Here is a 15,551-nt window from a genome sequence, read left to right on the forward strand (position 1 = left end):
CGCCACCACCTGCCTCCCAGGGGCTTTCTTTCTTCTGTTTAATAGGACAGAGAGAAATTGAGAGGGAAAAAGGAGACAGAGACACCTCTGCAGTACTACTTCACTGTTCATGAAGCGTCCCTCCTCCCGCCCGCAGGTGGGAGCCAGGAGTTTGAACCCGGATCCTCCTACACTGTAACGTGTGGTTAACAGGTGCGCCACTGCCAGGCTCCTCTTCTGGGTGTTTCTGGACAAAAACTGGAAATTACAACCCTTCCCTCACACTATCAACCTCCCACACACGTCACGGTAAGGCGTGTGTGCGTGAGGGAGGGGTGGCGGCTCCCGCGCTGTGACCCCTAGCAGGGACAAATGCGAAACCGCTCCAGACTGGTCAGGGGTTTGCGGCAGGCTCACAGGAAGCGGAAGTCGGGGGACGGGCTTCCGCTGCCAGTATCCAGGATGGCCGCACGAGCGTCGCCACCAACTTAGACTTGTTCGGTGCCCCGCCTCGGCCCTAAGGTCTAACTGGACTTTTGCAAATCACCGTGGGAACCCTCAAGAAGGGGGTTGCACGGTCCAATGGCCTTATCGCTTCCTACCCTTTGTCCTGAGACCCCAAGAATGAATGGCCTGGAAACGTCCTAAGTCCAGACTGTAATTCCTCCTACAGCAGCGAACCGGGAAGGGGTCGGGGCGACTGGGCCTTCTCCCCACTCATTGGTGGGTTCACGCCGTGGGGCGGGGCCACACACCCATTGGGCTGCGATCGGTGCCAGTTTTGGGAAATCGGGAGAGGGAGAGGAGGCACACTCAGCTATTGGGCACTTTCCGCCGCCAGTCAAAGCAACATCCGGCGGCGTCCGGAGATGCGGCTCGTTGATTGGAGAAAGGTGTTCCTGGTGGCCGCGGAGGGCGGGCTTCCGCGTGAGGTGGGAGGAGGGGGCGGGGAGGGAAGCGGAGGTTGGGGGAGCTGTAGGCCGGCCGGTGGCGGCGGCGGCGAGGCCGGGACTCGTGCGGAGGGTTTGCTGTGGCGGCAGCGGCGGGTATCGGGCACATTCCTATTCCGGACGGGAGCGGCGCCGCGAGGCCGAGGCCGAGGGGCAGAGGGGCAGAAGGGCAGGAGGGCAGGGGGCGGGAGCGACGACGGTGCGGGACTCGCGGCGGGGCCGGACCCTGGGCCTGGCGGGGAGGAGCTGCGCGGCGGCGGGCTCGCGGGCTCCCGGGAGGGTTGGACGGGGGAGGGCTGAGGGCCCGGAGAAGGCGTGGTGTTAGGCCGAGCCTGGCCGTGGGGTGGGGCCTGGGGCGCGGAGGGCGGGGTAGGGCTTGGCTTTAGGGTGGGTCAAGGCCGAGAAAGTCGGAGTTGTTCGCTGTGGCCCCAGGAGGCCGGGAGCCGGGACGGCGCGAGCGGGCATGGCGAGCTGGGCTCAGCCGGACTCGGGTATCTGGGCAGGGTGGGCCCGAGGCAGAGCCAGAGGCCGCTCACCTTACCGAGATCTTGACGGGATCTTGTTCGGTTTCTAGAGCTTGATTGGGGTCTGAAAGGTTTTACTATTAAGTTACGTGCAAGTGGGAAGCTGAAAGTAGGAATTGTGGGTTGCAGTTTAACCAGAGAGAGAATATGAATTCTCCTTTTTCTTCAGACGAAGTTGGTAGATGGGTCAGAGCAATGAAGAAGAGAGGGTTTTTGAGGTTAATGGAAGCTCGAAAGTGGAGACCAGAAACCGAAAGGCAGGTTTTACACCCTACCTCCCCATTTGGCTAAGTTGAGGACTTGGCCATATCCTTCTGCTTTGGTTCAGAAGGTCATATGAATAAAAATAAAACCTGCCTATGCAAATTCTGGACTGAAGGATCTTGCCTCTGGCTTCCACCCTACCTCTCAGTAGCGCCCCCCCCACCCCATGTGAAAATGATAGGAAAGAGAAATAAGATTTCAAAGTTGGGAAATGAAAAGACTTGAGTTTTGCCTATGAAGTCATAACTGATTGTTGTCCTTTTAAACTCTCACCCATTAATAATCTCTCCCTCCCCTTTAGAACTGGAAGGGACAAAGATTATAGACTTCTGAAAGATGGGAAGCCAACTTTCTTTTAAGATGGGAAATGTGCTTCTCACGCTAAAAATAGAAGCTGGGTAGTCTGTGTGTGGGGTGGGGGAGGGTTGGTAAATCAGACAACTTGAAAATATTTTGACTGTCCTGGGCATTGCCCACCTATTCAAAACAAATTACACTTTAGGGAATTGTCAGTTTATTACCCAGTAAGTGGGGTCTTTTTTGAGCTTGTTTTTATTGTTGTTCTATCTATATAACAGGTCTTTTTGCTTTGTCGTATAATTTTTTTTCCTCCTGCAACTGACCTTTTTACATTTTTTAATCATTTATTATGAGAGAGGAAGAGAGGACCAGAGTTGTCACGTGAGATGGTGTCAGGAATCAAACCTGTGGCATCTGGGGCCTCAGATATGCAGGCTGATTCTCTCACCCTGGAACTAAAAGTGGCCTTTGAGTCTATTTTCTGCCTTATGCTTTCATTATATTGTGAAAATTATGGTATCTTATCCTGTTGCTTTTGTGATTCCTATTTCAGGTTTCTCTGGAAACCCCCCTGGTAAGTGTGGAGGAGGCGGGACACTCTGACCCAAGACAAAAGGCTTGTAGCTCCAGCCAAAGAAAATAAACCTTAGGAGGGAGAAGGAAAAAAAAAAAAAAAAGCCAGCTGTTCCTGAGAACAGCCTGCTGTGGAATCTACTGAAAGACAACTAATGTGAGTGAGGAAGTGACTGTATGTGGACTGAGGGCCTGGACTTGGTTAGGAGCAGTTGTTTTTTTCAGAGGTGAGGTGTCAAGAAGGGGAGAGTGAATGTGGTCTATAGAGTGGCCTTGGCTCAGCTGGGTGTGCTTTCCTCCAAGGCCATCAAAACGCTCAGCCTCTGTGTTCTGCCAGGGTGGGGTACAGGGTTTGGCACTGAGAAGGGTAACTTACTGACTGGAGCAGCAGAGCAGTGGCCTGGATTTACTTCTTGGAAGATTTAAAAACCAAACAGCATAGACATTCTGGTCCTTCAGCAATGCTTTCTCTGAAGAAATACTTAACGGAAGGACTCCTCCAGTTCACCATTCTGCTGAGTTTGATTGGGGTGCGGGTGGACGTGGATACTTACCTCACCTCACAGCTTCCCCCACTCCGGGAGATCATCCTGGGGCCCAGTTCTGCCTATACTCAGACCCAGTTCCACAACCTGAGGAATACCTTGGATGGCTATGGTATCCACCCTAAGAGCATAGACCTGGACAATTACTTCACTGCCCGGCGGCTCCTCAGTCAGGTGAGGGCCCTGGACAGATTCCAGGTGCCAACCACCGAGGTGAATGCCTGGCTGGTCCACCGGGATCCAGAAGGGTCTGTCTCTGGCAGCCAGCCCAGCTCAGGCCTGGCCCTCGAGAGTTCCAGTGGTCTCCAAGATGTGACAGGCCCGGACAGCGGGGTTCGAGAAAGCGAAACGGAGCAGGGATACGGTGAAGATTTGGAGGATTTGGGAGCCGTAGCCCCTCCAGTCAGTGGAGACTTAACGAAAGAGGTTAGTGACCACATGGAGGGGTGGGTCTCAAGACCAGTGGTTGGGGAGGACATGGAGGGCAATGAATCCCGAATTGTGGCTTTAGCACTACCCCTTATAAAGAACCAAATAGATTGGGGTGTGTGAGTGGGTTGCCTCAGGCATTGTCATTAGGTAGAAATGGACTGAATTGTTTACTGGCATTGGAGGCGAGGAGCATTTCCTTGTGTTGAGCCATTGACCCACCTCTAAATGTACTGTTGTGCAGTGGGAGGTTCTTAGCACATGCCACTGTGTTTACTGCTTGGATTTCAACATGACTTCTGGAGGCCTGTGGTGGGGGAGGGAGTCATGTTGTGATGGGCTTTGATGCAGTGTATATCAGTTGCTAAGACACAAATACTTTTGTGAACTCTTGCCTTAAAGTTCCCCCAGATCAAAAACACACACATATCCTGAAAGTTCTCCTTGTGGTTAGGCCTATTGTTTTTGTAAAAGCCTGATAAGTTGGTTCTCCTGGGCTTCAGCCAAAGGGGTAGGTAGATTTAAGTAGTTTTTCTTGGCCAGAAGAAGGCCATGGCTCCCATTCTTTCTTAAAGGCCCGGTACAGGGAAGAGAGGACTGAGCTGAAAGAGAAACGGCATTCTGCTGCCCAAGCCAGCTTTTTAAAATTTAATATAATTTTATTTATTTATTTATTTATTTTTTACCAGAGCACTGCTCAGCTCTTGCTTATGGTGGTGCAGGGGGTTGAACCTGGGACTTTGGAGCCTCAGGCATGAGAGTCTGTTTGCATAACCATTATGCTATCTACCCCTGCCTGCCAGCTTGACTTTAGCTGTCAGAGATCTTAAGCTTCTGCTATGAGGCTGGCATACTGTTTGGGGTAGAGTATGATAGTTGCCTCTGATGGTATAAATGACATCTGCTGCCCACCAACTTGATAAGACAACTCTGAGCTCTGCCACTTAACCTTAAGGAGGGTTGTGTTGTGTTTATTTTTAAATTTTTAGATGGAGATTGAGTGAAAGAAGGGGGTGGGTAGAGAGCATAATGGTTATCCAAAGAGACTCTCATGTCTAAGGCTCCAGAGACCCAGGTTCAATCTCACACACCACCCTAAACCAGAGCTGAGCAGTGCTCTGGTAAACAAAATTAAAAAAAGGAAAAAAGAAAAAGAGAGTGAAAAAGACTGCAGTACCAAAGCTTCCTTTGATGCAGTGGGGTCCAGGCTTGAACCTGCCTCATTCAGATGGGTTTGTTTTGAGTTCATTTTTCTTTCCAGACCATTTGGGAGAAAGAAGGCTGTCTTGCACTGGGACTGGGCTTTACAATTTAGTGATTTGGAGTGGGGGGGTGTTGAGATATGCAAAATGTTTCACACATGCTCCAGATCTTGGCTCTTAGCCCACTAGCCAAAGCAGGGTTTTTTTTTTTTTTTAATACTTATTTATTCCCTTTTGTTGCCCTTGTTTTATTGTTGTTATTGATGTCGTTGTTGTTAGATAGGACAGAGAGAAATGGAGAGAGGAGGGGAAGGCAGAGAGGGGGAGAGAAAGATAGACACCTGCAGACCTGCTTCACGGCTTGTGAAGTGACTCCTCTGCAGGTGGGGAGCTGGGGGCTCGAACTGGTATCCTTAGATCCTTATGCCTGTCCTTGATATTTGCGCCACGTGTGCTTAACCTGCTGCGCTACCGCCCAATTCCCCAGGTTTTTGTTTTTTTTTCTTTTAATTTCTTTATTGGGGAATTAATGTTTTACATTCAGTAGTAAATACAATAGTTTGTACATGCATACCATTTCTCAGTTTTCCATATAATAATACAACCTCCACCAGGACCTCTGTCATCCTTCTTGGACCTGTGTTCTCTCCCCAACCCACCCCAGAGTCTTTGATTTTGGTGCAATATGCTTTTCTTTTCTACCAGAGCACTGCTCAGCTCTGGCTTATGGTGGTGTGGGAGATTGAACCTGGGACTTTGGAGCCTCAGACATGAGAGTCTCTTTGCATAACCATTATGCTATCTACCCTCCGCCCCCTTTTTTTTTTTTTAATTTTTATTTATTGGATAGAGACAGCCAGAAATCGAGAGGGAAGGGGGTGATAGAGAGACAGAGACATACCTGCAACCCTGCTTCACCATTTGCAAAGCTTTCCGCCTGCAGGTGGTGACTGAGGGCTTGAACCCAGGTCTTTGCACATTGTAATATGGGCACTCAACCAGCTGCACCACCACCTGGCCCCTGTTTTTTTTTTTTTTTTATACTATGTGCAATTAACCCGGTGCACTACCCACTGCCCGGCCCCTGTTTTTTTTTCCCCTCTTTTGTTGTCCTTTTTTTTTTATTGTAGTTATTATTATTACTGATGTTGTTCTTAGATAGGACAAAGAGAAATGGAGAGAGGAGGGGAAGACAGAGAGGGGGAGAGAAAGACAGACACCTGCAGACCTGCTTCACCACTTGTGAAGCAACTCCCCTGAAGGTGAGGAGCTGGGGGATTGAACTGGGATCCTTGCGCCGATCCTCATGCTTCACGCCACGTGCGCTTAACCCACTGCACTACTGCCCAACTCCCGGCCCCTGTTTTAATATTTACTTGATAAAGACAGAAGTTGAGGGAGGAAAGTGGGGATTGAGAGGGAGGGAGAAACAGACACACCTGGGGATGGGGAGACAGCATAATGGTTTTGCAAAAGATGGGTGTTGCTTTCTCTGGACCAGTGGTTCTTAAGTGGGGGATGATTTTGCCACAGTTTCAGTTGTCACCACTGAATAATGGTTGCTGTTGACATCCTCTCTGGGAGTGGCCAGGGCCGCTAAGCAACCACAAAACTAGAGGATAACTCCTGAATGATAGCTTGATGTCCCCCAGATGTCAGTAGTGCCAGCTGACTGTTCAGTTAGCTTACATTGAGTCTGCTTTGAGAGAGACTGGAATTAATTACCTGAGTGTATTTTACTTTTCAGTGTCAGTCTCTCTTTTTAATTTTTTAAAATATTTATTGATTTTTGAATAGAGACAGAGAAATTGTGAGGGGGAAGGGGAATAGTGCAGAAGAGAGACAGGGAGACACCTGCAGCGCTGCTTCACCACTCATGAAGCTTTCCCCCTGCAGGTGGGGACCAGGGACTTGAACCCAGATCCTTGCGCACTATAACGTGTGCGCTTAACCAGGTGCGCCACCGCCTGGCCCTGGTGTCTGTCTCTTTACCTGACTCTTGCCTGTTCTTTGGCTTCAAATGGTTTTCCCTCTTGGCTTGGCCTGTGGTCTGAAGAAGTATGCTTCCAGCCTGCTTTTCTATCCTGCTGCCTAAGTGTAGCTCCCAAAGTGGTGAGTGTGATTGGGCAGTGCTCCTGGGAACCCTGTTGGGGTAGTTTTGGCTGTTTTTTCTGTGGGAGCTTTCTGAGGATGTTTGGGATAAAATGGGGGGGGGGGTATAGGATAAAACCTTGACCTTACCCTTCTGTCTTTTCTTTTTTTTCTTGCATCCAGGGTTATTGCTGGGGCTCAGGGCTAGCACTGTGAATCCATAGATCCGGACGGCCATTTTCCCCCATTATTTTATTTGATAGGACAGAGAAATTGAGAGGGGAGAGGGAGATAGAGAGGGAGAGATAGCAGGCTGGACATTGGCACACTGAGTTCAGTGCACATATTACCAAGCATAAGGATGCGGGTTCAAGCCCTTGCTCCCACCTGCAGGGGGTCCACTTTGCAAGTGATGAAGCAGGTCTACATATATGTCTTTTTTTTTTCCCTCTGTCTTCCCATCTTCTTTCAGTTTTTCTCTGTCCTATCTAATAATAAGGGAGGAAAAGGAAAAAATGGCCACCAGAAGTGATAGATTCATAGCAGCAAGCCTCAGCAATAAGCCTGGTGGCAATAAAGAGAGAGAGGGAGAGAGAGAGAGAGAGAGAGAGGGAGGGAGGGAGAGAGAGAGAGAGGAAGATAGACACCAGCAGACCTGCTTTACCATCCACTGCAGGTGTGGAGCAGGGGCTCAAACCCAGGACCTTGCACATAGTGCAGTGTGCGCTTAACCTGGTGCGCTGCTGCCCAGCTCTGCTCTTTTCTTTCAAGATCTGTTAACATGCCACAGAGAGGGAGAACCAAACACCACTCTGGAGTGTCAGATATCAGGGGTCAAACTCTGGACCTCGCAGTCCCTGGCAGCATATGTACCAGAGTGATGCTCTGATTCTTCCCTCTTTCAACAAATAAAAATTCAAAAACGAATAGACTCGGGACCTCATACTTGCAATTCCAACTCTTCCCCCACTGCGCCACCTCCCAGACCCCCTCCTCCGTGTCTTAGTATGTCACGTTGGGTTGTGCTTTTCCTCAGCAGGCCTTCACTGCTTTCTTTGGGGCCTGTGGGTAGGGGGCACAGGTCAGCATTAGGGACACTGGCTGAGTGTGGGGGGAAGAGAGGGAGGGAGGATTATTATGTGTCTAGAACAACATTTCCTCAGCAACTCCGGGATAAAAATACCCAGGTCCAGAGCATGTGACAGGCACTGCTGGAGCTGATATTATCCCTGGGGTGGCAGCACTACCCCCCCCCCCTCCCCGGCCAGGCCTGTTCAATGGACAGCCCATTGCCCAGCCCCTTGTCAGGGATAGGATTCCCTTGGGGTTGGCACTCTGCCCAGACCAGGGGGTGGCCTCTGTTACAGCTCTTTCTAGGTGAAGCACAGTCTAGTCCAGTCCAGGAGAACATAGTGTCCCTGACATGACTTTAGGTTCAAGGGGAGCAGCAGTGAGGAGGGAATCTGAATTGCATCCTAATTCCCTCAGAAACTTCTTTTATACTCTGAGATGTGAGTGAGGGGTCAAGCAGAGAGAGAGCCTTGAACAAACCTAGGGTAAAGGGAGGGTGGGGAGGCATGTTTGGCCAGAACTTTGCAGAACACCTGTCAGTGCTGGCCTTCAAACTTGGTCTTTTTTTTTTTTTTTGGCCTGAAGCTGGGCCTTTCTGTCACTGCATGTGTGCTAGGTGCTTTCCCTCTTCTCTGGTCTGGTCTGGTCTGTTGAGTTGAGGGAGGGTGACAAAGCTGGCTTACATTGCACCTGGAGGGACTGGCTTTCTGTCCAGCTTGGCTTGTGATCCTTAGGCTTGAGGACTGACCACATCCCCTGCGGAAGAACTGGAAAACTCCTTTCCCTTCCAGGGAAAACTTAGATTCTGGGAGGAGTGTCTGCTCATTCCTGAGTGGGCTGGGTAAGCAGGATGCGACAGGAGGGAGAGTGGCACCCCTTCCCCCAGGGCTCTCACTGCGCCACCCCAGCTTGCTGACTGGGCTGGGTGGGGCTGCCCGCCCCTGGGTGCGTCTCCTTGAGGAGACGGAGGCGGCCCTGGGATGGGCCGGTTCCTTGCGGCAGCTTCTCCAGCGGCCCTGGTGCAGAGATTGGCTCCGGGCTGCAGCTAGGTAACAGCCGGTGGGAGGGGATTGGCTCCTTCCGCATCTCCAGCGGAGGCTTTGGGGGAGGAGATTGGCTCTCATCGCAGCCTAGGTAACGACAGTGGGAGGGGATTGGCTCTTTCCGCAGCCCAGCTGCTGACCTGGGGGAGGGGGATTGGCTCTCTGCAGCCTCAGCAGTGACCTGCGGGGTAGCAGGGGGAGGGGATTGGCTCACTGCTGCAGCCTAGGTAACAAGTTTGGGGGGCGTGGGGAGGGGGAAATAGGGAAGAGCGGGAGGATAGGTCCAGGAGTGAGCTTGCTTTCCTCTGCAGCTTGAGCACGGAGCATGGGGTGGGAGTCCCATCTCACTGCAGCCTCTGCGGTGAGCTCCGGGTGGGGGCTGCTGGGTGCCTGAGTGGAACTGGGGTTGAGGGGTTGTGGAGGGGGCTGCTCAAGAATGGAGAAGGGGAGCTGGGCTGGGCCGCCCAGGCAGCAGCACGGGCGGGGCACCCTCTTCAGGCCCCTGGAGCTAGCAAGGGGCCACCTTTCCAGCCTGGTGTGCACCCTGCAAGCCAAGAGCACCTTGCAGCCCCCTGTCCGGTTACCCGGAGCCGGCTGCCCTGGAGCTCTTCTCACAGACCATGACCCGCCTGGACCGCAGCTCTCACAGTGGTGGGGGCCCTGCCAAAGGGAGCTGGCCCCTTAACTCTTTGCTGGCTGGTCACCAGGTGGCCCAGCCCCCCTCTGCTCCTGGGTCCAGGGCTTCTGTTCAGGTTGGTGTCTGGGGCTATTAAAGGGAGACGTACACCTGGGAGGTGTTAGACCCGGAGAGGTTCTAACAGTCGGTGGGGAAGGAAGGGGTACCTGGACAGGACTAGGGAGCTGGGTCAAATCCAAGGAGAATGCTTTTTGGAAAGTGTCTGCTCTTTAATCCTTGAGTTGAGGGTAACAGTTTAAGGTTTCTTCAGCCACAGAAGATGGTGGTGTGTGCAGGAACCGGAAGGGCTGTTACTCACTGGGGTCCAGTGCTGGTGATGGGGTGGCAGTTGGCACAGGAACTGATCAGGAGCCACCAGGGTAGAATGGGAAGAAAGCATTTTGCTGCTAGAGGTGACAGTTGTGACTGAGCTATGATGAGAGCTATGCCCTTGAATGGGTTGGCTGATGACAGCCAGTGAGCCCTGGCATGTGATAAAGAGAGTGAAAGCACTGGAGTGAGGGGACACTGGGTGGGGCTGGCTGTGCAGGGGTGGGGTTTTGGGTGAGGATCATCTGACTGCCTGCAGTTCTCCTGGAATTGAGGCGGCTTGCTAGGATCAGCTGTGAGTTGGGAGGCTGGAAGGGATGGATATGGAGGTGAGCCTGGGCTTGAAGAACTGTAGGTGTTCAGCCTTACTCCTGCCAGCAAGGGGGGTGGGGAGGGCAGGGACTGTGGGGAGGACTGCTGGAGACAGCCTGTCATTGTCATTGTCATTGGTTGCATCAGGTGGTTACATGCAGGGATTTTCCTCTCCAGCCCATCCCACCCCGTTATGCAAATGAAATAACACCATAGGCTGATGCAAGCCAGGCCACCTCAAAGCAATGCTCCACCACAGATCTCCCTAGCTCTCCAGTTCTCTTCAAACTGAGTTTTAAGGGAAGCCCACTGTGAAACCAGCAATGTCTTCCGCTCTCCCCTTTCCTTCTGTAGGGTGAGCTGATGCTGTCTTTTGGTTTGGGTGTATCCAGTCCAGTTCTAAACCCACAGACCTGTATGGTGAGGAACATGCTAGTGCTTTTCTTACTTGTTTATATTTTCCCTAGCTCATGGTTTAAAAAGATAATAGAAGAGAAAACTAGAACATCATTCTGCCTCCTGTAATACTGAGAATCAAACTTAGGCTCAAAATCTAAATCACTCTTCCAGTGAGATGCTCTTCCCGCTGTGCCACCTCCCAGGCTGCAGTCTGTAAGATTTTGTGGATGCAGGAAGTGTTTCCAGTACAGAGAGGAAGCCAAGGGGTAGAGATTGGCAGGTGTGAGGCTAGGAGGGCCCTCACCTAGGACTACATAGTGGGGCTAGGACAGGTGGGGCCTCGTGACTCCAAAGCTAAAGTCATGGTGATCTGTCTTTCAGGACATAGATCTGATTGACATCCTCTGGCGACAGGATATTGACCTGGGGGCTGGGCGTGAGATTTTTGATTATAGTCATCGCCAGAAGGAGCAAGATGTGGATAAAGAACTGCGAGATGGAGCGGAGCAGGAGAGCACCTGGCCAGGCGAGGGCGCAGAAGCTCTGGCACATAACTTGCTAGTGGATGGAGAAACTGGAGAAAGCTTCCCTGCACAGGTACCCCACCTCTGCCTGCTTCTGGAAGATTCTTAAAGAGGCAGGATATATCTGTAGGATGTGACTAAATGTGTATCTTGGGTAGAAGTCTCTAAGTCAGTGGGCTAAAGGAGAATTGGATAAGGGGCCATGCCTTGATACCAAACAGAAGAAGAGGCAAAGCAGCTAGCTTCCTCAAGCTAGAACTCTTTCACTCTTCCTCTGTTAGAAGTTTGGGACTTGGGAGTCAGGCAGTAGCACAGTGGGTTAAGTGCAGGTGGCACAAAGCACAAGGACCAGCATAAGGATCCCGGTTCGAGCCCCCGGGGACCTGCATGGGAGTCGCTGCACAAGCGGTGAAGCAAGTCTGCAGGTATCTATCTTTCTCTCTCCCTCTCTGTCTTCCCCTCCTCTCTCCAATTCTCTCTGTCCTATCCAACAACGACATCAATAACAATAATAATAACTACAACAATAAAACAACAAGGGCAACAAAAGGGAATAAATAAATATTTAAAAAAAAAAAAAGTTTGGGACTCAGGACCAGCCATTAGCTTGGGAACAGAGAGAGAATGCAGGCCTTCAAGCAGTGAGTTTCTTCTTCAGTTTCCCCTTGGAAAGGCTCGGAAAGAAGTTTTAGCCTCTGGGCAGCCAAAGCCTATGTCCATCAGACTTAAAGAGTCACTATTGCCACAGGAGCCTGGTGGGGAGGGCCGCATAGCCCTGTTCCTGGAAGAGTACCTCAGGCTGCCGGAGGCTACCCGCCCTGTTGGGGAGAATGCTGACGTGAGCAGCACCCAGGGAGAGCCCACCAAGCTAGGGAAGCAGTCTATAAGATGGCGTATTCCTCAGGTCATGACTGAGGGTGAATTCAAAGGAACAGGACCTCAGGTGTTCATCTCTGGGAGGAAAACAGTGGTCTTTCCTTCACCAGTTAAAATCTCTGTTTTACCCTAGTTTCCAGCAGACATTTCCAGTATAGCAGAAGCAGTGCCGAGTGAGAGTGAGCCTCCAGGTCTTCAAAACAACCTGTTATCTCCTCTCCTGACTGGGACAGAGTCGCCATTCGATTTGGAGCAACAGTGGCAAGATCTAATGTCCATCATGGAAATGCAGGTAGGAGTATCAGAACTGTGCACAAAGCCACTAGACTTCTTTGTATATGGTGTCTTAGCTTGACCTTGTTCTCCAGTTATTTTCAAGGTGAGGAAATTAAAGCAATCAGACATTAAGTGATATGCTTTCACAGCAGTTGCCATGCTTAGGTTTTCTCACTCCATGGTGGGGTGTTATTTTCACTGTGCTGATTTTGCAGTGGACAGATAGTCAGTGTTAGGTGTTAGGAAGACCTCTCCCTCCAAAGGGATCTTAGCCAAACATGACCAGGAGCTGGTCAGGCCTGCACTATGATAGATAGAGTCCACAGGAAGGACACAATCTTTGCCAAGCCTGCTAGATCAAGCAGGACCATATGCTGATGCCGTGGCTTCTGGTTTTGTGTCTGTCTTAACCACTGTGCACTTGTTCCTGTGATCCCCCCGTCTCGGCTAGGGGTGGATGTCTTCTCTGACTGAACCATGGTGCTCTTTTCTTCTCTCAGGCCATGGAAGTGAACACATCCACAAGTGAGATCCTGTACAATGCCCCTCCAGGAGACCCTTTGAGCACCAACTACAGCCTTGCCCCCAACACTCCTATCAACCAGAATGTCAGCCTGCATCAGGCCTCCCTAGGAGGCTGCAGCCAGGACTTCTCACTCTTCAGCCCTGAGGTGGAGAGCCTGCCTGTGGCCAGTAGCTCCATGCTGCTCCCGCTGGTCCCCAGCAATTCCACCAGCCTCAATTCCACTTTTGGCTCCACCAACCTAGCAGGACTCTTCTTTCCACCCCAGCTCAATGGCTCAACCAATGACACAGCAGGCCCTGAGCTTCCTGACCCCCTGGGGGGTCTGTTAGATGAAGCGATGCTGGATGAAATCAGCCTGATGGACCTGGCCATTGAGGAAGGTTTCAATCCTGTGCAAGCCTCTCAGCTTGAAGAGGAATTTGACTCTGACTCAGGCCTCTCCTTGGACTCTAGCCATAGTCCTTCCTCCCTGAGCAGCTCAGAAGGCAGCTCTTCTTCCTCCTCTTCCTCTTCTTCCTCTGCTTCTTCCTCAGCCTCTTCCTCCTTTTCTGAGGAAGGTGCTGTTGGCTACAGCTCTGACTCTGAGACCCTGGATCTGGAAGAGGCTGAGGGTGCTGTGGGCTACCAACCCGAGTATTCCAAGTTCTGCCGCATGAGCTACCAGGATCCATCCCAGCTTTCCTGCCTGCCCTACTTGGAGCACGTGGGCCATAACCATACGTACAATATGGCTCCCAGTGCCCTGGACTCTGCTGACCTGCCACCACCTAGCACCGTCAAGAAAGGCAGCAAGGAGAAGCAGGCCGATTTCCTGGACAAGCAGATGAGTCGGGATGAGCATCGAGCACGAGCCATGAAGATTCCCTTTACCAATGACAAAATCATCAACTTGCCTGTGGAGGAGTTCAATGAGCTGCTGTCCAAATACCAGCTGAGCGAAGCCCAGCTGAGCCTCATCCGTGACATCCGACGTCGGGGCAAAAACAAGATGGCGGCACAGAACTGCCGCAAGCGGAAGCTGGATACCATTCTAAATCTGGAGCGGGATGTGGAAGACCTGCAGCGTGACAAAGCCCGGCTGCTTCGGGAGAAGGTGGAGTTCCTCCGTTCCCTGCGGCAGATGAAACAGAAGGTCCAGAGCCTGTACCAGGAGGTGTTTGGGCGATTGCGGGATGAGAATGGGAGACCCTACTCACCTAGTCAGTATGCGCTCCAGTATGCTGGGGATGGCAGTGTCCTCCTTATTCCCCGCACTTTGGCAGACCAGCAGGCCCGGCGACAAGAGAGGAAGCCAAAGGACAGGAGAAAGTGAGCCTGGGGAGGAAGGGGGTTGTTGCTCACCAAGATGGAAACTGGAGAAGGGCTGGGCCTGGACCTGGACCTACAGCAGGGACTTTAATGCCTTCTTATCCAATAGATCTTCTCAGAGAGAATGACTGGTCAGTGGAGAGGAAGAGGCAGGCATAGACGCTGTCTGGCTCAGCTTCCCCCACTGGGGGGTGGTGAAAGTGACCAGACCCCTTGCGTGGACAGGGTCCTTATCCCTACCCCTTTTCTTTGTAAGAAGGGGTGGTGCAGGCATTGTTGGAGGCTGGAAAAGGGCAAGGAAGGGATTTACTGAAGGAGAGGAAAGTAGCAGAAAGTCATGTTTCTGGAAGGAAGGAAGGAAGGAAGGAAGGAAGGAAGGAAGGAAGGAAAAAAAAAAATCAAAGCGGGAAGAAAACCAAAGGGCAGGTTAAGGTTGACTTTGGCCAGGATTCCAGGCAATAGGTTTTAGGTGGGACTTGGTTATTAGTGTGAGTAAACCCCACTTCACCCCAGGGGAGGGGTGGTACACAGACTTGAGTGGCTTCCAGGAGGGGCTTTGTGAACTCTTTCTGCTCCCTGCACTGTGGCATCCCTAAAGGAGTTCTTGGAGATCTCCTGTGCTATTTCCACTGTAGGAGAGCCAGTGGGATCCAAGGCTGACTTGGAGGGTTAGAGTCAAGGGTAGGGTGAACAGGAAAGGGTCATGAGGCCCTGTGTTGCCCCGCCCCAATGCCAAGCATGTCATTCACTGCCCTTGCCACTTCATCTCCCTTTATGCCCTGTCACCCCAAAGCTGAGGCTCCCGTGTCTCCATCAGAGCCTGCATGCGAATGCTGTTCGCTTCCCTCCCCTCACTCCCACCCCCACCACTGCCTGGAGCTCTTCTGCAGCTGGGGTGCTGATAGTGCCCACAGTGCTGGACCTGCAGCCTTACATTTTGAGGGTTGCTCTGAGGCAGGGGGATGATGTGGAGAAGACAGGCAGTATTCAGCACAACCTGGGGAAAGACCCCTCAGAAAGACCTCCCCTCCCAACAACCAGGCTTGTCATTTGGGGGAGGGAAAACAGAAACTACAAAACGCAGCACCAACAAAATTCTAGTCCTCTTAGAGTTTCTTTCGCTTTGATTTTTAGGGCTTGAGCCCTGTTTCACTTATAGGGTGTAGAATGCTTGTGTTGAGTAAACAGGAGATACCCCAATATTCAAAGCTGCTAAATGTTCTCTTTGCCATAAAGACTCCGTGTAACTGTGTGAACACTTGGGATTTTCTCCTCTGTCCCGAGGTCTCCGTCTGCTTTCTTTTTCTGATTGCTTTCTAGGAGAATGAGAAGTGCATGTAATGGGAACTGAGA

General features: G+C 51.6%; 1 protein-coding gene across 3 annotated transcripts; it reads left to right on the plus strand.

Annotated features, from left to right (window-relative positions):
* Positions 1-901: 901 nt before the first annotated feature.
* Positions 902-14,555, plus strand: NFE2L1 (NFE2 like bZIP transcription factor 1). Of its 3 annotated transcripts, none has more exons than XM_060203640.1 (5): positions 902-1,025; positions 2,571-3,561; positions 11,070-11,285; positions 12,222-12,380; positions 12,865-14,555. In XM_060203640.1, exons 2-5 carry the CDS (start codon positions 3,052-3,054, stop codon positions 14,200-14,202), a joined length of 2,223 nt encoding a protein of 740 aa, XP_060059623.1. In that variant the 5' UTR covers positions 902-1,025; positions 2,571-3,051; the 3' UTR covers positions 14,203-14,555. The 3 variants fall into 3 exon arrangements, with proteins under 3 accessions (XP_060059623.1, XP_060059622.1, XP_060059624.1); XM_060203639.1 differs by lacking the exon at positions 902-1,025 and adding an exon at positions 1,288-1,420; XM_060203641.1 differs by lacking the exon at positions 902-1,025 and adding an exon at positions 1,366-1,515.
* The last annotated feature ends 996 nt before the right edge of the window (positions 14,556-15,551 follow it).

Source organism: Erinaceus europaeus, chromosome 12 (assembly GCF_950295315.1).
Source record: "Erinaceus europaeus chromosome 12, mEriEur2.1, whole genome shotgun sequence".
Lineage (NCBI taxonomy): Eukaryota > Metazoa > Chordata > Mammalia > Eulipotyphla > Erinaceidae > Erinaceus > Erinaceus europaeus.

Bases quoted from the DNA above. Each gene is read 5' to 3' on its own strand.
- NFE2L1 (XM_060203640.1), top strand. From the start codon at position 3,052: ATGCTTTCTCTGAAGAAATACTTAACGGAAGGACTCCTCCAGTTCACC. The intron at 11,286-12,221 runs GTACCCCACCTC...GTTTTACCCTAG, and splicing joins GAGAAAGCTTCCCTGCACAG to TTTCCAGCAGACATTTCCAG. The intron at 12,381-12,864 runs GTAGGAGTATCA...TTCTTCTCTCAG, and splicing joins TGTCCATCATGGAAATGCAG to GCCATGGAAGTGAACACATC.